Source organism: Hippichthys cyanospilos, chromosome 5, assembly GCF_059441005.1.
Source record: "Hippichthys cyanospilos isolate Australia breed blue-spotted pipefish chromosome 5, RoL_Hcya_1.0, whole genome shotgun sequence".
Lineage (NCBI taxonomy): Eukaryota > Metazoa > Chordata > Actinopteri > Syngnathiformes > Syngnathidae > Hippichthys > Hippichthys cyanospilos.
Genome location: NC_142373.1, coordinates 15,594,820 through 15,621,076, shown reverse-complemented (window position 1 = coordinate 15,621,076; position 26,257 = coordinate 15,594,820). Strand labels below are relative to the sequence as shown.

The window sequence follows — 26,257 nt, the reverse complement described above, 5'->3', positions numbered from 1 at the left end:
ACACTCGGGTAAGCGCGTGCGCCAGCCCTGTGACGGCAACGCCGTCTCGCGCTTTCCGACCAATCCGAGAATATCTTAGATAACCGTCCGGGGTCTCCCGGAGCGCCGCTTTTGGCTCGTCATGCCGGCTTGTGTAGAATATGAGCGAGCTGTTAAATATTTGATGGGCATCCTCATCAGTCCGCCGCTCATGTATTATTAACCCCGCCACAACTAACACTCCTCCCGGAAACAGACATTCCAATGAAAAGGACATGAGAGGGCAGTTTGTCCCTTTGCTGGTGTCTGTGAGAAGTTATTTTGATTCAAATCCTGCTCAAAAACGCTCAACGTTTCACAGCTTTCAAGCGTGGGACACAACTACCACTCGAGGGGAACATGCAAAGTCCACACAGGAACTCCAGATTTGAACTCGGGTTCCTGAACTTGAATCCAAAAGTTAATAGCCTGTCTATGCCACCTTACATAAACGTGAAGAACATTCCTATCAAGTGTGTGTGCTCCCGTCAAAAACAAAACGAAACAAAGAAAAAAAAACACACTTAAGAGAAGCGCTGATAAAAGACTAAAAGAGATAATTCACACATGCCAGCCACCGCAAGCTCATCTCGACATGGAGCCCGTCACAAATCACTCAAATGATACTGAAGAGCGCACACATGCTGCAGAGGCAGCAGGAGAAAATGTGCCACAGCTGGCAGCGTAAGACAACAAGGTCAGCGATGGCTGTATAGCTCATTATCCGTGCTCGCCGCATGGACGCGGACCTTGTTTGTTTTCCCTATAGGAAGGGCTCGCATTTTAGTGGGTGTGACAAATCTGGGTGAAACACATTGTGACAATGATTACATGTAGGGGAAAAATGCTTTGCCCCATTTCAGTATAAAGGTCAGCCTTTGCATCAGCATTGCCGGGTTTCCGTGCTCTAAATTACTACCGTATTACTACCGCTGTTTCTCCACCCCACCAGCCCACATCCATGCCGGCTTGTTTCAGGGCCGAAGGAGACAAGTCAAGCCGTCTTTTCCTTTTCGTATTGCATGAAAGTCCGCCGGAAAAATCAGCCGTGTCGCTATTCAAATGACGAAAGTGCATTTGAAAGTACAAACACTCGAAAACGGATGCATATTATATCCAATTAGAGGTAAACATAGTCAATTTAAGCCTTGTAAATGACATGATATTATTTCACATTCAAATTAATGTAATTCAAACATAGATAATGTGGAAAAAATTGGTCTGTTTTAAGTTATCCTGGTATGTCTCAATATGGGGTGGAAAAAAAAAACTCGGCGGAGAAATACGGTACTTGCATTATTGAACACCGCTTGGCAATACAAGCCCGCCAGCTCATTAGCTATCATGATACACCTGTATCAAAAGCACGCCGCCGCTTTAGAGAGGAACAAATGTACCAAAGGCTTGGTTTGCACGAAAAAAAAAGTGGATTTTCCAGGAATGGAACCAAAGGACTATTACTTATCTCCAGCCTCGACACAACAGTGCAGAAGGTAGTCAGCCAGCACCCAATAAATCAAGGGCAGACCGGGATCATGAACTTACAACACAGAATGGACACACGGCCAAGCAAGCTGAGTGGGACAGAGTACAATAAAGCAGAGGTTAACTTGCCATCAAGCCAACACTAATGTAGAGCCGGCCCATGGGTACGCTGCGTGCAGTCGGCGCAGACACGGAAAACAATGAAAAATGACGGCGGGAGCTTTATGGTCTTGTTTTATGCCTGACCGGAACAGTGGAACCTCTCAAGTCGATCAATGTACAATTGTGCACAGTCTCTGGGGGGCTCTTTCGGTAATAAACACCGCTGCGTGCTCGGGCTTTAATTATTGGTGGAATACGGCCCTAAAAACCAGTCACAAATCTCACTGAGTTCCAGCATGGAATTACTTTTTTTTTTTGAGAAGAATAATATTCAAGTGACACGTTGAAAGCAGTGAGGACTCCATTAAATAGATCAGGAGTCGGCAACATGTGGCTCTTTCATCCTTATCCACTCCGTGGTTTGGGAAAAGAAATAATGCTTGGTCAAGATTGACAACGCGGACGACGTAGCAGGCAATGCATTTGAATTGCAGTCAATTACGTTTGCGTGATTGGATAATAGGGCGACATTTATAGGCCGCGTTTGTTGGGGCGGGACGCGAAATGCGATGTGAGACAGCCAATCCGAAACGCAAAAACAGAGTGGCTTTCCAGAAAGCACACATTTTCAGTTAGATATAACTGAACATTAAAAACTAAAGTCATCTTAATGCCTCAGCATTACGGGTAACGACCTTTATTAACACGCACACCGCTAAGAGCAGAATGACGAATGGAGAACGTTAACAGGAAGTAGAGAGTGGCCTTCCTGATTAAAAGCTTATATTTCAAAATAAGATAACGCAGGTAAGTAAACAATAAAATCTGGAGCGCTTGAAGAATTCATAGCACTGAATAAATCTCATCTTAACGGTCCTGTTTATGAACACGGATGTTGGTTCGGTCTGCTTGCTTCTTTTATGAAATGAATGAGCTACAACCTTGTTTAACAAAAGCTGCTGTAAGCAACTCCTCTATATGTTTAGTGAACAACTGTTTGGATTTGCATCACGTTGATTTTTTTTTTTTTCTTTAGGCACGAAATATTACAAACAGCTATTGCCATGTGTAAAATGAGGTGTTGGTTGCTTGCGTTGAAAATTTGATATGCGGGAAAGGCATGCGTGCCGGTATGACGAACCTCCATCTCGCATCTTGCGTCCCGTTGAGGACTTCCTCAGGAGGCCGCGTCCAGTGCTGAAAAAGGTGTTGAGCTCATCCAGGGGACTGGTAAGCGGTCTCCCATTGGCCGGGTTGAACAACAGTGGGGAGGAGGAACAGGAGTGAGCTCTTCTAGGTTCCGGGCGGGACATCTTACCCGGGGAGTAAGGGGGCGGCTTTCCCTGGGGCTCGGCGCTCGCTTTCTGGGACGTAACGGCCTTGGAGGACTCCGACTGGGTCCCGGCCACGGAAGCGGTCCGCGTCAGCGAGAGGAAGCCGGCCTCAGGTGGGAAGGGGAAGTGGGAAGGTGGTCTGTAGGGAGGAGGCGGGCCATTGGTGGTAGAAAGAGGAAGAGGCGGGGTTAGGGGAGGGGTAGCCTTCTTCTCCGGCATGAGGACGGTGAGGCTGGGGGACGAGTCGGCCCTCTGGCGCACAAACTGAGGTGACAGCGGGCTGTCCGGACCCGCAGGGTAGTTCAGATTGGTCTCGAACACCGGCAGCTTCTTGACTTCTAAAGGAGTGAGGGGCGACTCGTCTGACGCGGGGGAGCAAGTGACGGGGGACGGCGGGAAGACCAGGAGAGGTGGTCGATGCGGAAGCAAGTTGGGAAAGGGGGCCGGGATGTCGCAGCCGCCGTCTTTTCCGTGCTGACTCCTGGGAGCGCTACCGATCATCGCGTTGTGCGGCTGGGCGATGTCCAAAGCCGCCGCCGGACCCGACGTCACCCGCTTACCCTCTTCGCTCTGAGGGCGACACGTGCCGGATGTAACCAGGCCCAGGCTGCGAACCTCCAGCTTGGTTGGTTTGCTGACGGCGACGGGCGGAGGCGGGGCATCGTCAGGGGGAAAGAAGGACATCTCTTCGTACACGGCTTCCGAGTCGGCCTCTTCCGGGCTGTCGGGAGGGTCCCGGAGGCTCCGGGAGCCCACCATCTCGATGTAGATGTCCTCATCGTCCCGGTCCCGGTGAAGACTCAGCCCTAAGCCCTGCGGAGCATCCAGGGAGGCCGCTTTCTGCATCATGCCGCCGGCGCGTGACAACAGCGCTAGCTTGACCTCAGCGGGGCGTAGCTGGTGGAGGAGGGGCGCCGCGGCATTGATCTCCTCATACGAGCCCGTCAGTTTGGTGTTGGGGCTGCGCTTGGGTTTGGGCGGGGGCACCTTTCTCATGGCTGTGTAGTCATCGCTGTGGGGGCGGGGCTTGGACCCTGAGAAAACGTTGAAAAAGTTCAAATTTGGACTTCTGAGCAACTGCCTATATATAAATAAATAATAAAAATAAATGGAAAGAACAAATGATAGACAGGCAAGCAACCATCATGTCTTCTAAAAACAAGATCATGCACCTGCAGGGTCGGTCGGGGACAGCTGGGTTTTGGGGGGACTCCCAGCTGGTGAAGCGTAGCCTTCTGGAGTGGGGCTCTCCTTGACCGCCATCGCCAAACCGGCGCTGACCACCTCGTACGACGCGCTCAGCCGCGTGTTGGGGTCCCTTTTTGGTTTCGGGGGCGGTTGCTTACGAGGAGAGGAAGCGGCACCGGCGCCGTTATTGTCCTGGTTGGTGTAGGCGACTTGCTGCAGCGCCGCTTTGACGGCCGGGCTGGAGTGCGCGCTATTCTCCATAGCCAGGGGGACGGGCACAGAGCTGGATCGGAAGTGGCGAATGACTCGACTTCCTCCGCTCCCGGCACCCTCGTGGAGTTTGCCAACTTTTTCCGGAGCCCTGCATGTCAGAAGAATAGTTAGAGATTTTTACACCGTTCAGTTATAAATTCTTGTCCATATATATATATATATATATATATATATATATATATATATATATATATATATATATATATATATAAAATGACAAGAAATATCCCATTTTTTTGTACTATAAAAAAGAAATGAAAACTGCAGTGGATGATCAAGTGAAATCTCGAGTGAAATGTTTCCGTTTTTTTTTTCTTGAAAGGCTTTTTTTCGAGCATGGCATTAGAGTCACACGTCAACTGTCACGCCACAAATACGAGCTAAGGAGGCCAATTGGAGGATAAAGAGACAAGAGATTATGCTTTAGATCTAATCTCCCTACAGTAATTTGATCATATCCAGTTTGATATTTCCTACGCTAATCTCAGTGAACCATCTGTCCGTCCTATGATTGCATTGGGGGAGGGCGAGGGGGGGGGGGGTGAGCATGGGGAAGGCTATGTGCGTAAGTGATGAGAGAAGGAATTTTAAATACTCGTGGAAAAATGAAGTGGATTTCATTGAATTTGAGCATTTTTGCCTCAATCAAATCTTCTTATGAAACATCTCTTGGTTTTCCCATTGAGCGACACTCTAAAGCATGTGTGTGTGCGTGTGTGCGCGCGCGCGTGTGTGTATGTGCACACCGGGCAGCAGATGTTACATGCACAAGGACAATTAAAGATTAGTGGAATCTTGGTCAGAGTTAGTTTTTAAAACTTTCTGAAAATGTTGTTGATACGGTTCTTGTATCAGAGTGCATGAGATTGCCGAGGTGGATCCAGAGTTGTGATGTTTTGTGGAAGTCTAGATTTGTAGCCTTCAGAAAAGTCTTTAGAATTCAGATGGTTTTAAGTTTGTTTGAACAAAAACAGATTTTGAACAATTTTTTTGAACATTGATACAAAGGTATTCTTTTATTATTGCAGTAAATCACGTGCAATATATATGTGTATCTATATATGGTGGATGGATGGATGGATGGATGGGTGACGTCACGTTGCTCACCTTTTAACCGGTTGCTCCTCCTCCTTGCCAACCGGATCGGGCCTCTCCCCGAGCGGCGGGCTGCCGGCGAGGACGAGGCAGTTTTTGCCATGGCGGCGCAGGCGGTCGTTCTCCCGCGCAATGTCCGACGCGTTTTGTATGACTAGGCGGTCGTAGGCGCGCAGGCCCATATCTTCCGCCCCCCGCAGGAAACCCTGAACGCCGCCCTCGTCCTTTTGCCGCCACGATAGCCGCTGACGGACCCGCCGCCGAACCAGCCAGCCACGCACCACTGAAAGAAACAATTTCGCAAATTTAGACGTTCATCCATAACCGGAGAAAACCCAGGGAGGCATAGGGAGAACATGAAAACTCCACGCAGGCAGGTTGGAGTCAGAATCAAATCCGTAATCTCTACATGTGTGGCGGATAAAGTCCATCGTGCCACTCAGGTACTAAATAAATACATGGGATTAAATGCCTAAATTCACAAAAGCATAAAAAAATACGTCTTTGGCACGGAATGACTTTATAGCTACTGTGTGTAATAATATAATATTAAGTATTTGAGTTCCAGTTTCTCAGCGACCCATGCTCAGAACAGCAAGTCATGTCGAACTGTCTTTATAGTTTCTTTTTGAGGAGTCAGTTTCCCAAGTCTGGTTCTTTGGGTTTAGTTTCCGAGTACAGTTTTTTGTTGTTTTTTTTTTACAGTTTTTTGTGTTTATGATGGATATTTCAACACTTTCTACTTCTCCACTTGTGTGTCTTGTCTGCTTATTTGTCCAGATTCTTCTCTTTATGTGACAACATTTCACATATTTTACCAATTGAGTGCAGCCCCAGCAACTAGGAAAAAAAAAAAAAGGTCATTGAGTTCTTTCTTTACCTTTCTGGCAGGTTATGATCTTTCTCCGCAGCTGATAGCAGCGGTCGTTGAGCTGATCGGCCTGCCAGTATTTGAGAAACACTTTACTGCTGCCCATCTAAACAAAACACACACACACACAAATGATGAGAAAGTTACGCTGATGAGAGCCGAGCAACCTGTGAGACCATGGGAGAGCAAGGCTATATGACAGATGACTGGGTGTGGGCTGTCGACACGTTATTCAATTCCTGCATTTAAAAAAAAAAAAGGGAAGGAGTGACGGCGGTGTTTGGGAGGGGACAAGTGGGTGACGGGGTGAGTGACATCCTTCCAGAAGCTCCTTGTAGAAGGAACGTCCAAAAAGCCAACATTGCGGAAAAGAGTTTGCGCGGCGGCAGCCGATGTGACCCCTTGAGGTCACCCGCTCAGACACAACAGCAGTCTGGCAGACGGGACCAAGCGGAGGCAGGGCGGGCGCTACGAGGGAAGAATGATGATGAGGTGGGACAGCTGGAACGTGTTGACGAAGATTCCAAGGAATCTTTGACAAGCTGGGTGGGGGGTGGGGGGGGGGGGGGGGTCAGCGGATTAAGTCATTTGGCAAAATCTTTTGTTAGCGATGGGAAGCGAGAAAAGGCCGCACACCTGCCAGCCCTGCAGCTTGGTGTGCTGCAGCACACAGCGACACTTCTCCTCCGCCGACAATTTCCTCTTGTCGCCCAACGTCGGCACAACCAGGTCTTTGTATCTGAGACGCACAAAGACAAAGAAAACATCAGAGGAGAGAAGAAAGTGCTCAAGTTGAAGAAGGGGCTTTAGTTGGGAGAGAAACAATAGGTTCAAAGGTCGGAGGGGTGTCAAAGACTAGCAAAACAGCATCTGTTCCTGTTGTGGTTGCCCGGGGCAATTGGAGCTACTTCCACAAACTGAGATGTTCTATGCTAAAAATGTGTCATGGTTGTCATGTTAGAATAATGTCCCATATTTTTCGGACTAAATCCCCAACTGGTTTTGTTTTCTTTTTTGGAATGTATAGGGCGCACTGGACTACGAACCGCAGGTTGTATAACATCGGGATTGTTTTTAATACTGCACCAACACAACAGTAGCATACCTGGTGTGTTAACAAGTGGCGTGTTCCCCCTGGTGGTGAGTTAAATAGCTGTTCAAATTCAAAATCAATACTTGGATAGTGCTTACCAGGGATCACTCACTAGTGGCTAGCTAAAAACACACACACACACACACACACACACACACACACACACACACACACACACACACAACCTGAAATGCCATACTAGACAATGAATCCCAATGGATCATTAAACACACCACATTGTGTCACGTTTGGAAATAAGAGCAGCACTAACATTTCTTCAACAAAACACTGACAAACTCGAATTGTTAGAATACGGCACCAACACAACAATACCACGCCTGGTGGGTTTCATGTGGAAAGTTCCTCCTGGTAATGAATCAAAGAGGGCTCAAACTCAAAATCAATATTTGGATAGTGTGGAGATCTCTCTTAGCAGGGGACTGCCCCCTGGTGGCTCGTAAAAAAAAAAAAAAAAAAAGATGAGCCGCAGTAGACTATAAGCCGCAGGGTTCAAAATGTGAGAAAAGAGTAGCGGCCTACTCCGAAATGTACGGAATAAATATTAGCGAGCCAACTCAACAGATGTGAAGCAACACACATTTGTTTTTGGAAGCAGCTCAAAGGAACGCAGAGCAAATAAATCAGTGGGATTAGCAAAGGCCACGTTACCAGTCCAGCCACTCAACATCAAGATAAGGACACGCTGACTTGCTAACCCTCTTCACTCAGCGAGCCATTCACACACAAGTGGGGGTTACCAAAAACTTGAAAGTTGATTTGTATTGCTCTTTTTCTTTTGTTACTGTAAAAAAAAACACAGGTTTCTCTATACCTTTACAATACAACTTTTAGGGATAATGTTCTTATTTATAGTCAGCGTGTGGAGTGGGGGGGGCGAAATGTTTTCTCTTTGCTAGGGGGCTTGGCAAAATATAATTGAGAAGCACTGCTGTATGATGTACAGCAAGTACCTGCAAGTCTTAAAATGAGACAGAACTTTGTTAGACAAGCACGACTGTTTTTGATCAACATTGAGTACTTTTCTGAAGTTGCGTTTTGAGGAGGGGGGGGGGGTGCAAAGCATCATGACTTTATTTGCCTAATGTGTCGCTGTAGTGTTTTCACCCTAACCCTAACCGCAGGTCCACAAGCATTGGCAAAACGTTTGGGGACCCCTATTCTAGGGGCCACTAAATGAAAACAGAAATCTGAGAAGGGATCAGGCATGCCTGATATAATACAGAGCGCTAGGGTCTTCCCAATGCCGCTTTTTTTTTTTTTTCCTAACCACAGTGACAGCCTCTTTGTTAACAGTTCAGGGTCACCCCCAGTGCATCTACCCTAGAAGAGCTTCTTGGGAACCCTTTTTACAAGATTTTCTGTGGTAATGGTTCTTGACGGTCTCCTTTTAAATTCATCCCAAAGGTACTAGATTGAGTTCAGTCACGTTCTTCAAAGCCAGACTCATCCGGGCTTGGAAGAGAAACGGCCATTCCCTATTTCTGCGCATTCCCGCTGAGTTGGAAGCAAATGAAGAATTAAAAGTCAAGTGGAATGTCCTGATGGCGACCGAGCTTTCGCGTCATCACGGCGCTGCTATCGGTCGTAGAAGCAGAGATGATGATGTCGCGTCGGCATCAATCCGGGTAAATTTAACAAGCAGATGGCTGTGAATGTAAATCGTTTGTTGTCAATCGCGAGCAAGCGTGGGTGCGCTTGATTTGCGTCTGAACTCTGTCTAACCCTTTTCCTGTATGGAAATACCAGTTCAGCAGACAGCGCCCGCTGTCCCCCTATAGAGCAATAAAACACAAAAGATCTGTGTAAAGCCGCAACGATTGGGAAAAGAAAACCACAAACGGTCCCTCCGTACTCCAACGTCACAGAAGGGGCTGAATCCAAATCATGCCCCCAAACTTGCACAATTTCGTTTTGGGCTTCTTTAAACTCTGGGGGAAATTTTGGCCCAGCTCGCGCTTTTTGATCTTTCAGATGTGTGATATTCATTAAAAGCATACTAAAAAGCCACGAGGAGGCTCAAATATTGCCTGGATTGTGAAAACATGACGACTTTCGATATGCCATGCTGACATTGCTTCTATATGTTTGCAAATTGGAAGTTGAGAGGTCAAATTTAGCCCATGTTGGGCTCATTTACTGCCATTAAACATTGGAAATAAGGTCAATTTTGTACATATCGAAATCCCGATGTTTTATCATGCATTTCCCCCGATTTTTGCATGAATCTTATCAACGGCAACTCAAATGGGGCACAATTAAATTTTTTGTGCTGACACCCCAAAAACTAACACTTGCACAGGTCGTAGGGAGAGCTGTTGGGGAGGCTCCTGCCGTCGCAAGCGCACTTGAAGCCATTTTCATCTGCATGGGCAAGAGCGCACAATAAGCAAAGAATGCTGAGAAGTGCCCATCTTCAGCACCTCCAAATACGAGACCGTGGTCCTCGTCAGATAAGGGCGGGGTGCCCTCTGCGGTCCCGGGATGAGGTCTCGCCTCAAGTGGAGGTTTGGTTCTCACAAAATCCCTGCAACTAAGCCACACGCGCTCCATAACGCGTGTTTATCTGCCAGCCAGCAGCACTTGTCACGACCCAGTCGCCGTGCCATGAACTCGTCTGAAGTGCGCCGTGAAGAAAGGCAGACACGCAAAAGAGGGCTGGGGATTTACACGAGTGACACAAAACGCAGACGGTATTTGACCTCGTGCAAACTGTCAGGGAATAAATCTGGCCACAAAACAGAGAGTATCATAAAAGGCAAATAAAAGCAATGGTAAAATAGATTTCCTCATAAATCTCCGGGACACTAATGCAATTCTCTTTATACAGCCTGTAGGACTTTAGGGAAGTGGCCTGCATGGTCGCAGTGTGTCTTTGTGTGTGTGTCCTTGGTTTTTGCCACAGGATGGGGACCCAATACCAGCTTTCACTGACTTTGTGGGGACCATTTTGGTGGACCCCACAAGTTCAGAGCTTTTTTTGAGAGTCCAGACTTGATTGTAGAGCAGAGCTTTGAACTGTGTGGTTCATTTTGTGTTAAGAAGAACAAAGCAAAACTCGATATTAATGGCTGACTGATTGCGCCGTCATATGATTTGGCCGAGGTCCAGAACCCGATCATAAATAGAGGACAAATGGAAAAAGGGATTAAATCAGTAGTAGGGCAAAAAATAAGAAACGGTGTCCTTTGGGAGACTGGAGAAGGAAGCGTCAGGAAGGTGAAGGTGGGGGGAGTCCATTTCCATTGTATGCATTAGTTGCGCCCAAAAAGGTCAGAATGTTTTCACACAAAACACAAGAAACAAAAACAAAGCCTAATCTCAAGATCAGTGATTAGCGTGAATCACACCACATAAAAGTTGCATTTTTATTCCAGTAAACACGTTGCGTCACATTTTGAAAGATTAGATTTCTTCATTTACCCAACTGCTTCGAGCACGAGGTGTCCATTCTGAATAAGTCTTTTTATTATGGGAAAGCCTTTGTTAGGATTTCTTCCCCTAAGGCGTGAAATAAGCAGATTGCCAATTTTGTGGTTCAAGTAATCAAATGGGATCGCTAAAGGTATCAAGCGTCCGCCGATGGCCCCAAATGGTTTGTCGACGGTCCTGTTTGTGTTCAACTGTGCCAGCTTCCTTGAGACTTCATCTGTAAACCGAATGTCGGTTTGGGCTGGACATGCTTGGTGGATTGGTGGATGAAAAAAAGGTGCGAGTTCACCTTCAATTCACATTCACCGTCAAGCAGAAGAGGAGAGAACCCCACCTGGCTCATTTAATTTGCATGTACGGGAGAATGTTTAAAATATGGGATGTTTTTTTTTTGTTTTTTTTTTTATATTTGATGGTGGTTGAAAGTTCGATCCCCGACCGCTGGGACCATGAGCAAGACACTGACACTGGGGTAAGTCTCCGGGAGTAGACTTATATGCAGTTTTGGTCAAATACATCCAAATTGCAGTAAAAACTGCAGTAAAAAGGCGGGGCTCCACTTATAAGCGAGATCGACTTGTGCTCAGAAAAATACGGTGAAGGTACCTCAAGTACCTGAGGTAGAAAAGCGCTAAATAAGTGAAACCACTTTTTTTTGCCAACTTCAAAATAAAACAAACTTAAACAAACGGATATCTTCTATTTCTATTTCTAATTAAAACCCACATATATAAGATTACAAACATCTGGCTACCCTTTCTTCTCCATTTGAGTCACAACAGAAAGCCTGACAACATTTTAGTGAACGTAGGAGCAGGAGATGCGATGTTTACAGTGTGGGGTAGTGGAAAGTTTTTGGCGAGGACGGGTCATGTGATCAGCTTTGTCCTCTTTTATAATGTGGCAGGAATGTCCATGTTAATCCCTTCACTTTCTAAAGCAGACAATAACAAGGGATGAGAGACTCCGAGTGACAGAGCCAAAAAGAGAGAGAGAAAAAGCCAAAAGTTCCCCACTTGTTTGTAAGAACGCGAAGAACAAGGAGGGATGTCGAGTCAAATTCCTACGAGATTTGCTCGAGAAACATCCTCTCCGCCGAATAGCGAAGCAAAGAAGAACACGCCGAAGCAAAACGGCGAGAGCCGCGACGCACTTAAGAAAAGAGGTGTACTAATGACGTCAAATTGAAGTAGCGGGACACGGAGACCTAGCGCGCAAATCACTCTGCTGCTTAATACGCCCGGTGTCACGCTGACATGAGAAATGTGATAGTGGCATTCATTAGCTGCAATGGACTCCCATCATCCTCCTTAAAGTCAGCCTTTTCCGGGTCATATTGTGCTTCCAACAACAACAAGGAAGGTTGCGCTGACTTGTGGATGCTTATCTGCCAGCGAGAACAGATGACATCACCCACAGCGGCTCCTCAAACGTCTTGGGTCCAGACGCACCTTACAAGGGATGTTTGCAACATAATTCTCACTCCAATTAAACCGATCGACCGCGTGGAGCGCTAAGAAGCGCGGGGGTGGGAAATTCACCATTTCAAGCGAGTGGCGTGGCGGAAGACTGGTTATTATTGTTAAAAGGACACATTTACCAAACTTTTACACGGAAGGTTGACCTTTGCCGCCGCCCATCTGCCAAAATATATGTCAGCTGGTACAAGGGCTGAAGGGGACAAGTCAAGCCGTCTTTCCCTTTTCATAATGTGTCACGGTCCATTGAATAAAATGATCTGACCATTTTCAGGGATTGAAACGGGTTGACCTTGTGAACCTTTTGAAAGTCAGCCCAAGTTGCGTGATAACAAGGCCAGGTTAGTGAAAAATCCACGGACACCCAGGGGTTAATGTTGCCAGGAAAATAAGCAAACACATTGACAGACTGACCTGCTGAGGAAGCCGGCAAAGGGCAGGCGCACGGGGTAGCCATAACGGATAGCGCGCACCATGTGGAGCACGGCAAGGTGGCGCAAGCGGGCGGACACGAGGGAGCTGTCGAAGGTGTCGGCCTGAGCGCCGGCGTTGGGGCGCACGCACTCCACAAAGTGGGCCGTGCAGGCCTGCAGCTTCCCGATTACCTCTGACAGAGAGTTCTGCGGAAAAAGAGCAAAGGGGAAGAATCAGAAGGTGGCCGCTGAATGTTTTACAGTGAAAATAACAAGACAGGCTTGTGAATGCCGGTGACCTGCGAGGTGTTCTGTTTCGCAAGGTCTGTACTTGGTTTGAAACAGCAGAGACCAAAGTTTTCTGAGGTCTTTGGGTTGTGTAGCTCAAAGGATTACCCCCAAAACACGCACGCACACACACACTATGTATAGGAAGTATTAACTAAGAATTAGGGTAAGTCATATTAGTTTTGTCTTTCTACCTGTATGTACAGTATTTGATTTTTCTGCAAAGTGTTTTTTAATTGTACTGTCATGTGAAGTGTATTGGCAACATGTACCAGGGTGATTTTGTACTCAGAAGAAATTGATTTGATTGAAATGCCCCAGTCTTTTTTTTTATCCCCTAGTGTTGCTGCAATAGCACTTTGCAGTCACGCCGACTTGAACCCACGCAAAAACAACTGCATGCTTGGCCACTCCCCAAACGTCAGCCTCATGCTCCACATAGCTCACTTATCCCGCCCCCCGACTCCGAGCGTCATCGGCGGCCGTCACATGGCCCAATACGTGCGTACGCGCCGGATTTGCGGGATGCGCGTCACACGGCGCTGGCTGTCCATTGTTCATTCATTCATGAGGAGAGCTTCAAGCGTGCTGCAGCATCATTCTTCAAGCTTCTCTCTGCAGCCCCCCCCTCCACACCCCGAGGGACTCTTGGACCACGCGCCCACAAGGCCACTGTGATTGCGAAACACACTGGCCTCATTCAAAGCGCAGGCCGCATTCTGCGGACTTACATCATCGCCGGCCATCGCGCTTCCCTCTCTCTACTAATATAAATGTTGCTTTATATAGTCGTACTACCCTTTTATTCCAAGTCTTTCGAGTATGACCATCGCATTCCCCGCACTGACGATTATTCTGAATAATAGGAAAAAAAATAAAACATTGCACTGGCGGTCATTTGATGTCATGACATTACTGTCATCTGAGAATCGGAGGACATTTGGGCTTCAAAATTCTTGAAAAGTAAACCTTTACTTTTCTGATTTTCTGCTACATATTCATTAATAATATGTCATTAACTAGGCTTGAAGAAAGAAAGAAAGAAAGAAAGAAAGAAAGAAAGAAAGAAAGAAAGAAAGAAAGAAAGAAAGAAAGAAAGAAAGAAAGACAAGCAAACATACTCATCAAGTGCACATTTTAGTATTTTGGTAGTTTAAAATTTGCTGGGTGGAAGGTAAAATGTGGTGAAAAAGTCGATATTGTTTGTTGCTGTGAGTGAGGAGGTGCACGCGGTTACCCTGAGCTGGGCCGCCACAGTGGTGGGCCCGCAACGTTCTAGTCGTTGTAGGAAGGAGCTGGAGCCTTTCTTCTTTAAGATCTGATGGTGTTGAAACAAAGTCAAAGAAAAAGATACTTGAGTATCATCGAAGCACATCAAAATCAAGCATTTGAATGCAGTGTGATGAGAAGAAGATCCCTGGTTGCCCTGGCAACCCCAGTGGTCTATTAACTCTTTCCTTGAAAGCGAAAAAAATTCTCATCATGTAAAATTTTTGTCTGCCAGTGACTACGAATGATGTCACTCATGGCCAGCTTGTTAATTTGAAACTAATTTGGTGTGAACATTTGAGAGCTACAAAGGATGTGATCAGCGGATTGCCTTTTCGCGTACCTAATCTACAATTGTGTTTAGTCCGTCATTATTAATGTAGTTCCCTCTCGTGTTTGCGTTCGTTTCAGACAACCTAGAACATTTAAGAGACAACAAACGGGAAGGAAGACAACTAGGTTCTTTTTCTCGCGAGGAGAACATACAAACAGTGTTTGTTCTGTTAGTCTGTTGTTTGTTTGTTTTTTTTCTTTTATGAACAGAGTGATGGCCAGCGCTCCTCTTAAATTTCGATGAGTTTCTAAGGCTCCTTTGCAAAACGTCTCGAAAGGAAGAATGCGAAAGGAGATGTGATGTTTATGGTATTTTTGTAGCAGGGGAATATTTGGTCCAGTTGTGTGTCTCATTTCTGAGGTTCAGGATTGAAATTAAGACTCAGACCTTCCCGCGTGGTGGTTTGCCCTTTCCGAAAACACTCAAACTATAACACTAATGTCACGATATGCTCAGGTAATGTTCTCATATCAGACCGTGTGGCTTTTAAGGACCTCCCGTTGGAAGATGGGCCTTTATAAAGCCATAGTAATTGGCTGAATGAGTTTCACATGCTGGCAAGTCTGACTGGAGACATGGCATTTATCGCGTTTCTTAGTTTCTTAGCGTGGCCACCGCGGCCGCGTTCGTTACCTGCTGTTACCCTACGAGGCTGGAGGGACGGCGTCGGCCGTCGGAAACGTCCTTATGTAAACCCGTGTTCTAAATGGCTAATGAGGCGCAGAGACAGAAGGCCCGACCGACCCCCAGGAGGTTACATGAGTAGGAAGTGTCTTCAGTCACATGTGCATGGGGGAAATGAGCTTTCCAAAACAACAAAACTTATGAAATAAAAACAGGGAGAAAAAAAAAGGGTTTGACGGACTGAATGCACCGCATGATTTGTTAAAAGACGATTTTTGCTAAGATTGAATGCCGTGGGAAAAGTTAATGCAGGATGTGCAAACTCTGGCCTGAGGGCTATTGGAGGCCGGCCGTTCAATTTGAAGCTATATACTAAAAATTACATTTCCTACGAATACATTTCCTTTAACCCTGAGGGAATTTTTGACCCATCTCGGTCTTTTTGATATGTGATATCAAAAGAAAAGCATACAAAAAAAAACACTAGGGGGCTAAAATATTGTCGTCATGCAATATTTTAGCCTTCTAGTGTTTTTTCTTTCACTATTTCACGCTGCCGTCCATTTAAATGCGTGCAAACGGAAGGTCGAGAGCTACGCGCTTGAGGTGTCAAATTTAGCCCTTGTCGGGCTCATTTACTTCCATTGAAAATAGGAAATATTGTCAATTTAAGAGAAATGTAATACCCAAAGTTTTATCATGCATTTTCCCCGATTTTTGCATGAATCCTTTCAACGGCAACAATAACTTTACTGTGTTTATGGTGACCTCTTGCCTGTGTTGGGAACCCACAATTTCAGACCTCTTTTTGAGGGTCAAGACAAGCTTTTAGAGAAGGTGTCCTCAAGGGCCGGTTATCTATTCGGTTTTTCTTATGCAGGATACCGGTCCTCCAGGACTGGAGTTCCTCACCTGAGGGCCGAGAGTTAGTGGTAGGCAATCTTTGGGCTAGAAAATGCACTACCTCAATGGGATGTCTCCATTATGATGAAAAAAAAAAAAAGTGCGTGTGTGTTTGCATGTGCACATGGTCGTCAGGCTTTTTTGTTAGTGTCTTCGGAACCTACAAACAAATCAAATTCCCAGCGGTTCGAAAACGGCCTGTGGTGGGAACGAGTTGAAATGAGACCGTCTTGTTTCTTTCTAAAAATACCACGAATTATTAACGAGCTCTTTGTAACGCTCATCAATGAAGGCCCGGGCATCAAAACACTTGACGGGCTGCGGCATCCACGCCGACGGAAATGTGTTTGGGGACGCTGGCGACGCAAGTGAGCGGCGGCACAGCATACCTTGGTGAGATCACGGTGGGGTTGGGGCGGAACGCTAGCCAAATGGCCCGGGGGCGTCCCGCTGAGCAGCGCGGCTTTGGAAGCCCTAAGCCCGAGCCGGCCGCGGGCCGCCGGGACCAGGGAGCCGGTCTGAGTCAACTTGGCCAGGAAGAGCCGTCGCAGCAGCGCGCTCTCGCTGGCTGCGGGGCGCAAAGCACACAGGCAAGAAAAACAAGCGTGAAAAGAAGCAAGCGCATTGGTGGAGAGCGGGGGGCGGATGGCAGAGGAATCAAAGCGGGGTAGCTACGGGAGAGGAGGGCCCCATGTCAACAATTAGGGGGCACATGGGATTGTTTACAACAACGCCTTTCATGACATTACAAACATCTAAATGTTGGCTTAGGCCATTATTTTCTCCACAGCCCCCCCCCCCCCTCCCCGGAAATAGAAAACATTTTGCGCCCCGCACTCGTTGCTCATTAGCGATAAAAATTGTAGACCTTTTTAATACTAACAAAAGAAAAAAGCAATAAAAATCTACTTTCGGGAAATGTAAATTGGATTTTTGATGGGGGTCATACAGGTTACAGCAGCGGTGTCAAACATATGGCCTGCGGGCCGTTTAATGATATTCCCATGAAATCCTATGATATTCAGTAGTGGGGGTGCATCTTATATGCTGTAAAATAGAATATACCAGAATTTGACCCTGAAATTAAGGGTGTGTCCTACTCATGGCTGCATATTTGGGGAATTACGGTATACCCCAGAAAAACTTTAGTTGGGCATATTAGCTTTGGCGTTTTGAAAAATGTTAGTCAAGTAACAGCGGAAGACTCGCGCAACAAAGTGGCTGAGGGAGATAATTTGATGAGCGTAGAAAAAAACACAATCATGTAAGATATTTAAAAACTTAATTACAGAGCACTTCAGGGCTAATTGTCTTTTCATTTCAAGCAATCACTTAGATAGATCTCATCAACTTTGAAAAGCTTAAAGGCTTAGAGAGAGAGCCGCAGGCCGCATTCCAAATAAGCCCGGCCCACCGCGAGGGAAGGCGGGCTTCTCAGTTTTTTTTAAATCCAACTTTGAGTCATGGCGCCATGCTTGGCATCGCAAGGTTGTACTTGGTCAGTCCCCCAACCAAGATTACTGCTTTGCATGTCATCCAAATAATAACAAATAAAAACACTATGGGTGGCTGGAAGCCAAAAAGTCGGTACCTGACAAATCTGCTGATGTTGGCTGTAAACGGGTCGGTTTTGGTTCGCTGCTTAAATGCTCAGTATCATCATCAAAATATGAATCTAGAGCTATACTTACTTATTTACTTTTATTACTGTGTTGCGTTTCAATTGCAGTGTACCTCTAGAACTACAGACATGGTGTTAACTTTAAGTGTTAGCACTACGACAGAAAAAAATAATTTGTATGAGTGCAGACAGAAGTAGACTAGCGCCTGACGAATGACGGACCAGAAAAAAAAATAAATGTCCCCCTCTAGTGGTGACGGGAGGTTGGGCAAAAATACACAGACGAACTGACGGAGCGACGATTAAACTTTGGTAAGGCTTGAAAAAAATGACGGACCGATAATAAGGGAAAGGGGGCGGGGCTATGACGAATGTCGGAACAGCAAAAAACGTAAGTTCAGTATAGCTGAAAAGTAAGAAACGTACTTGTCAAATTCAATCTGTGAATAAAAGAAAACTTATGTTTGCCTTAAATGATTTTTTTTTGTTTTTGCTTTCTGACTCCAAAATGTATGAGAATCCCCAGTTTGAACGCCACAACTCATTGTCATGACACTGCAGTCTTTGTGAAAGGCCCAAACTTAATCCCAAAGATGACTGTTTCTCATTTTCGACCTGGCCCGAAACGAAGAGAAAATAACGTCCCGATGTAACCTCTGCATTGTGTTAAGGCGGTCTGTTTGCCATCGGAACGGCTGCGCCCGCCTGGGTCGGCGCGAGGAGGACAAGGGCCAAGTGTGAATGAAGGCCGGCCCTTTAGAAGATTAGCCGCATCATGGAAATTGAAGCAATTAGGCTGCCGAGCGCACAAGCGAGCCTGGCGGTCGCACAACGCCTCGTCTGTGTCCTCGCAGCAAAGACACCTCACATCTGGCACCTTCCTCGACAATACGTGCGCGCACACGCGCTGCCGTCTGCAGCGTACGTCGTCACACACACACACACACACACACACACACACACACACTGAGACACAGTGTTTTGGAGCGCTGTTGCTTTAGACATGAGTGGATCTTTGTGATCAAGTATGCGCTGACGCAACAATGTGCTCATACGCGCGCTGCTCGGCGGGTACTCACACTTGAGCGTAAACAAGATGTTCTGAGGAAGGGAGTCCTTGTTTTTGACGAGTGATCCTGTGAGGTCATACGCAATCTGGAAAAAAAAATACAATCAAACGGCGACAACAACACAGAATTGGATTGTCTTCTCTTTTTTTCCCCTCAATTGGAGAGGATGTTTTAAAAACATCACATCTGGGGGCTCCACACGGGTAAAAACAAAAGCAAAATAAATTGTGCCGTGTTTTTCAAGCTGTTGGGCGCACTTAAAATGCTTTAACTTGATCAAAAATCCACGTTGTAATCAAGCGGAGTTAATTGCCTCTTTTTTGTCAAGACAAGGCTGCGTGACTCGTTTTATTTGAAAAAAAGAAAGATAGCTTGACCCCCTTCAGCCCTCGGACGTGTGCTTGAACAAGCCGGCCATGGACGCCGGCTGGTGGGTGGGGGAAGAAACCGCGAAGGGCAACGCTCCGCATCGTCACTTGGGTAAAAAAAGCTTGGGAAAATATCCCAAGTAAGATGATCAGCAAATCAAAAATATCTGACCTCAATTTGTGTTATATTTGGACAAGCCATGATCTATGTAACCACTAAAATTCACCCAAGTTGAAGTTAAAAAAAAGGGGGGGTTGACTTATAAGCGAGTTCGACTTGTAATCGGAGAAAAACGGTACCAATTTGTTCAGACCTATATCTTCTAAGTATATCTTCCAAGTTGGTGCACCTTATAGTCCTAAAAACACAATAATTAAAAATGTTCTTAGTGTACTTTAGTATAAAAAGAGAAAACATTTATTTATTTATTTATATATAAAAAAAATCTATTCATATCCTTTATAATACAGACAACTAATGGAACACATTATGTTTGGCATGAAATGCCGCCTCCTCATTATGTCCATATAAAGCGTGGCTGGGTCAATGGGACACAAAAAGACTTGCTTTCAAACAGTTTTGCATTAGAGATGAAAGGACGCTACGATAAAAGAATGATGATTGCCAAAGGTAGCATGCACCGTATTTCACCTTTTTCTTAAATGAATGACATGTATACAACTCATATTACTTGATTCATTAGGATTAAAAAGGAGAGACGCTTGTATTCCTCTGCATCCAATTTTGCCATTTAGAATGATTTTGCTGTTGAATTAGGATTTCATCCGCAGGACAAATACCCATTAGCTCTTATCTAACTGTCAAAGCCACTTACGATGTGATACCTTTCCAGAAAGTGTGAAAAAAACACCATATTGGGTGATACATTGTTACAAAGAGAGGTTCAGTGTTCCCTCGCCACTTCGCGCTTCACCTTTTGCGGTTTGAGAGCTACCCCGAGCGTACTATTTGCTTTTAGCTAGCAAGCTCAATTTTATCCAAGATGACATGAGGAAAACCAGCAACTGCATGCTCACGTACCCGTGTTTTGATTTTGTGGCGATTGCATACACAACAAGGTCATATCTACTCAACTGACGCGGGACATAGCATATTCTAGAACGCACACGAAAACAATATCGATTCCTCAGCCCTAACACGCCAGCTGGTCATTTTTCTGACCTGTCCGGTATAGTGGCGGACCGTGAAGGTGGGGCCTTGATCTTTGGGTGGGGGATTTCCATTGCCGTCCTTGGTGGAGAAGGAGAGGCCGTGCGCGGGGTTGGAGTCCAGCTGGGCGGACAGCCTCTTGTAGAGGTTCTGCTCTGTCGGCCAAAGACTCTGACTCTCCTCGTCCAACACGCTGAGCAGTCCTTGAGGCTTCTGCTCCGCAAAAAGACACCGCCGTCGTTACGCTTCGAATCACTCAAACGGTTAAGCATACATCCACCGCTTACATTCAACTTATTTGACTCGACAGTCACTCCGGCCCTCTGACGGAAACTATAGCTACAACGTGGCCCACCATAAAAATGAGTTTGACACCCCTGACATATTATTGTGTTCAGAAAAGCCAGAAAATTTCTGGCTCCACTTTAGAAGACTTTAAAGATCCCAAATCTTGGGGTTTGGTCTTTTGGGAAATTGTGTCAGGAGATTGGCCAGGCTAAAAAAAAGTCAGTTCTCAACGGGTTTCTCCAATGGGTCTCCAAAGTTTTGCACGAATGCACATTGTGGATAGTAGCGCGGTTTGGGCAGATGAGCCAGAGGCTATTACGTGATTTATCTCCTGGAGCTACTGAATAAAATACACCTTGGCAATATTGATGGAAATGTAGTTGCGAAATGTATTCAATCAGACATGGTGGGCGCATTTTTTTTCTTTCAAAAATGCTTATCTGGTTTGGGGGTACTTGGCTAAAGGGGCATTTCGTAGGACGGTACATGCTTGACTAAAGACCGCCCAAACTGAAAGTACCTGGAGAAAAAAGTCCAGAGCAGATGGATGGTTGCTGGGGGACGGCGGGGTCTCCATGGCGATACCCTCCTGCAGACACTCCGCCTGCTCCTGGCGGAATAGTACCTCGGAGACGTAGCGTCTCAGTCGCTCGTTGCTCATGTTGACGCACAGCTGGAATGTACACAACGCACACTTAAGAAATCTTCACTGTGCATGCGGAGGAGCTTTTGCTTGATTTGGAGCATTAGAGGCGCCCAATGGGATGTCATTGACTAAAGTAAACAAGTGAACTTCTTGGCACACCAGAAGTTCTTTCTCATCTATGGACATCAGCTTCTGGGCCACGCGCAGGAAGGATAACGATGAGCACCCAAAAGCTTTCAATTTTTTTCAAAAGCTGACAGTTCGTCTTATGCAATGGAACACAGACAGGAGAGCTTGCTACGGACAAGCTGCGCTGGAGAAGATATGACTAAAATGCCTGAAACAAATGACATTTTGTCTTCGCGTCATAAAGTTTTCTTTTTCAAAATAGCGATTGGAATGATTTACGTGTAAAACACCATTCATAATATGACAGCTATCCGGAGCGGATACATTTAAAAAACGAAAATAAGGCCTTTCAAAAATGATACATTAGAAACTGAATGTCTTCGTATGGCAATATATCCATATATCGATATCATAGCCCAGCCGACACGAGGAATTATGTTACCAAAAACCGACCTGTTGAGACTGCGAGTTATAATGGGTGAAAGATGGCGCACGTGATACCTATTGCTAAGTTTTTTGTGAGGCGCATCTCGCGCTTTATTAGAGGAGCAATTCATATCCCGCCAAGCTCACGTGCCGCTTCCGACAAACAACACGCTCTCCGACTGTACGTCCCGTCCACGCCGATTACGGCAAATCATGTGACTCAACGGAGCGGAAAGGGATGCAACAACAAACAGCGGCTGGACGGGCCGCAGATAAGGAGCGCGCGTTTAGGGCGGGAGTGCACTTAGGGACACCGGTGAGCGCTCTCCTGTTTTCCTGCCATCCCGTCGTGTTTGCCTGCTCTATTTGAGGCTGCATCGCAGCAGGTGCTTGATTGAGTTAGCTCATTATCAAAGCGCTGAGCAGGTACAACGCGCACACACAAATCTTTAATTAACGAGCACTAATGACCCTGATCATGCTGTGTGTGTGAAGGGTGACCAAGTGTGTGCCAGTCAACGGATGTGTGTACAAATACGTTAAGGGTGTGAGGATTTATTAGTCGTGGAAAAACACACGTCTACTGGAAGGGATTACGGTTTTGTTGACCTTATTTAGTGACGTGACGAGGGTAATGGTTGCTGATAGCCAATTGACTTCCTCCCTCCAGTTTAGTGCTTCTCAATCATATTTTGCCTAGGAAGTGCCCACTCGACGCGCTGATTATGATTACGATTATTATCTATAAAAATGGTATGGCTAACATTAAAAAAAAGAAAAAAGCAATATAAATCAACTTTCAACCGACGTTCATTACATTTTACACTGTTTATACGGGTTACAGCTTAGTCTAAATCTGAAAAAAAAAAATACACAAGTGCATCAAAGTGCCTGAAACACAACAAAACAAAAATAAAAGATCCTATTTTATTACTATTACACTTCACATGCCAAAAACAAAGTGTTTTCCCCGGGGGCATCGCCAGTATCCCCACTATTTGAGAAGCAACTTGTTTTTGTTGGATATTTAAGGTTGTTGTTTGTTTGAGGTGTCCTACAAGCCATAATTGCTTTGCTTGACATATTTATTTTCACAAAATCCCTTTCCCTCTACTTTTTGATCAAAAAATGGTGTTTTGAGTGGAAGCAAGCCATGCTAGTTTGCTGTGTACTAAAAAAAGCAAGAGACAAATATTCAACAAGTTCTTACAATGTTTGTGTAGGGAATTATTAGGTCAGTCAAGGGCACAAGAGCGGCGGGCCAAGACACCGTGAATGAATTTACAAGTTAACGGAAACTACTGAATGGCCGTCTCACGCTTCTTCCCTCATACTTGTCTTAGTCTTGTAAACACACAGACCACCTTGTATCCCATGCCTACGGTCGGTGCTTCGAATGCCGCAGTCTCTTCAAAATGCATGCCACGGAGAGCACATGCCATGCTCTCACCGGGCCGCCGACAATGGAGCTGAACGCATTGTGCCAGTGTGGCAAATTCCACACATGATCGAAAGAAACAATTGACGGCAAATGTGTTGGATGTGCTTGACGGCATATAGCGGAACTCCCCAAATCCAAGACATTTTTTTCCCCATGAATGAAGCCCAAAAGGATGGGTGCGTGCTCTAAACATTAGGGTCAAAATTATTTATATGCATGTGTGTGTATAATTCTTTTTCTTTTTTTTTTTTAAATCGTCCGTATTCTTTCTTACAATAATTACTGTAATGGGACGAGCTAGAGGATGGATGTTGATTAGCAGCTTGTGTTAACTGAGTTTGTCACAGCATTATTTAAAAAAAAAAAAAAAAAAAAAAAAAGAAGCGAGCAGACTGAAACACCGTCCGAGTCCATCCTTGCCCACGCACAGGAATATTACAAAAATGGAGAGGATCATGTGGCAAAGTATGGAGCAGTGTGCACCGGTTAAAGAACATGGAAATTTACACTGGCGAGGCGTTCGCCGTCTGCTCACAATGTGGGAAATCCAAAACACACTTAACGTGCAACAAATACACTGTATAACTTACGGATAGGAACACAAGAAAACATGAAGAATTTACAAAGATGAGATTTTACTCTGATGCAAAATCTGCACTATAATAGAAACTGCACTAAAATAGAAAATGCCAGAATTTGATTCTTAAATTCAGTATCGAATGTTTGCTTGATCACCTTTATGTAAGTCAGCTACCGTAACACCTTTTACATAACACGGCGTTAATTAGTCTAGGGAAAAAAAAAAGACGCTTCCATTCAGACAGTGTCCTAACACACCGTAATATAATCATTTACACATGGATGTGGGTGTGTCGTTGCCATTGCGATCCTGAGCGCACGCAATCGCCGAGTCAATTGAGGTTGCCGGGTCATGTGAGGACGGGCAAAAGTCAAGCCAAGTCAACCGCAGGCTTCACATGATTCGTTACAATTAGAGACTAAAAATGTTCCAAAAGCAGCTGATGACTGTCACACTTTGGAAATGATTAAACTACATTCCGCAGATGTCAGACAGTGAACGTTCTCAACGTCACAACCTTCAACCGGCCAAAGAATGCACTTGATGTCGCTAAATATTATTCCCCGTGTATTATACGGTATATTATTGTAGGTTAAAATTGATGTCAATTGAAAGTGAAAGGTTAATTTGGATGTCATTTTCTGCCACGTCATTCTCTTCGTATTTTAGCCAAGATATGACAATACGTGAAATATTTGAAAACAAATGACGAGATATTACCAGGTATAATTATATAGTATATATTAACAACATAAAAAAGCAATGTATATGTTTTCTGACCTGTTCATATCCATTCCTCTGAAATTCTTCAAAACCGAAGACATCCAGGATGGCAATTTCAAAGGCAGGGTCGCTGGAAGATATTAAAAAACACAAATGAAAAAAATATACATGCTTTTCTACAAAAACGACCTTCTTTGAGGGCTCCACTTTCATTTCCCAGCAGACAAAAGGTTCAAATTGTACTTACAAAATAAGTGATAAGTAGATGAAGGGCACAGTTAAAAGATGAATATGCCAAAACCTTTAACGCATTTTTTACCGTCTTATAAACGATAACGAAGACTTTTTTTTTTCGTTTGACACCTTTGGAGGAAGATTGATCTGTCAACCACACAGTCAGAGTTTTGACGCAGAGATTTTTGCCAGCCAATGGCAGGGCACACAAGGACCAACAGCCACCCAATCACAACTAAGGACAATTTAATATGTCCAATACACCTGCCATGCATGTTTTTGGAGTATAAATATCTCAATCTTCATTTTTGCTGACATAAGCTTGGTTTCGTGAAAACGCGTCATACTGTAGAGTACCGTAGATTATTAAAAAAAAAAAAACACACACGAACATTGACATCTTTGATAAAGCATTTGCTCGTGGACACAGTGAGTTGTTTTCCAAGTATATTATTTCCTTGTGTTCGCAAACAAGACAAAAACATTCCGCGAGATGATTATCCGCATAAGATAAGACACAATAAGAAAAAGAAGGCTAAACGCTCTCATGGACACACGATATGCCGTTGCGTAAGTGCGTGTGTACGGACGGTATGCCAAACATTCCCTTAAACCTTGGAAGCGTCCCCGAGCACGTCGTTCTGCATTTTCCATTTGAGCGTACGTAGCGTTCCCCGCGTGTCGTGCTATTCCAAATATTTGACGCCACGCCACCGGTTGACTCGCAATGTCAACAGTGGCCTCGGGGCGCTTTTCACCGCAGCGAGAGGTTTCCCCGAGGCCCCTTGACCTTCATGTGCCCACGGAAAACGACCCCTCTTTTAGACTTGTTTTTTGGGGAAACTTGGGCGCCCATCCGGTAAGCGCTAATGACAGGTGGTTGAAAAGTGCTAGGCGGGGCCTTGATTGACACGCTCCGCATTGTGATATAACAACCTGGCAACGGCATTGACCTCAGTGTTAATTCCGCGCGCGCCGTTCAGTTACCGCGGTTAAACAACAGGAGGAAACGGCCAGTTAAATTTTCGATTTTACAGTTCGACTCTATGACTCCGAGTTGTGAGTGTGCGCCGCAGCCACGCCGAAAGGGGTGATTAGGAGGCCCCGTCCGGTAACCACAAAGTCCGCTTTTCATTACGGAAGCGGGATAGGCGCAGCGTTTTTCGCCTCCATTATGCCAGTGTGCAAAACAGATATTTTTAAAACATCTTAAAGACGAAATCTCCGTCCCTTTGAAAAACCACCGGCTTACTCGCGACACGCTTGAAGACGTTGCTTAATTTTGAAGATGACAACTTTCCTAACCGTTTTTCAATAGTCAACTAAGTAGACTAAAAATAGG

The 26,257-nt window shown here is 45.4% G+C and overlaps 1 protein-coding gene across 3 annotated transcripts in view; it reads right to left on the bottom strand.

The window, feature by feature from the left end:
- The window catches only part of myo16 (myosin XVI), a 77,710-nt gene that overhangs the window by 9,297 nt on the left and 42,156 nt on the right, over positions 1 to 26,257 (bottom strand). For all 3 annotated transcript variants that reach the window (XM_088414434.1, XM_088414432.1, XM_088414433.1), the window contains 12 exons: positions 24,739 to 24,811; positions 21,257 to 21,409; positions 20,461 to 20,661; positions 18,919 to 18,994; positions 16,608 to 16,786; positions 14,326 to 14,406; positions 12,802 to 13,007; positions 7,003 to 7,105; positions 6,376 to 6,472; positions 5,508 to 5,778; positions 4,112 to 4,488; positions 2,747 to 3,973 (listed from right to left, as the gene is read on the bottom strand). In XM_088414434.1, the coding sequence (XP_088270560.1) occupies positions 2,747 to 3,973; positions 4,112 to 4,488; positions 5,508 to 5,778; positions 6,376 to 6,472; positions 7,003 to 7,105; positions 12,802 to 13,007; positions 14,326 to 14,406; positions 16,608 to 16,786; positions 18,919 to 18,994; positions 20,461 to 20,661; positions 21,257 to 21,409; positions 24,739 to 24,811 (3,044 nt within the window). The remainder of the gene's footprint in view (positions 1 to 2,746; positions 3,974 to 4,111; positions 4,489 to 5,507; positions 5,779 to 6,375; positions 6,473 to 7,002; positions 7,106 to 12,801; positions 13,008 to 14,325; positions 14,407 to 16,607; positions 16,787 to 18,918; positions 18,995 to 20,460; positions 20,662 to 21,256; positions 21,410 to 24,738; positions 24,812 to 26,257) is intronic.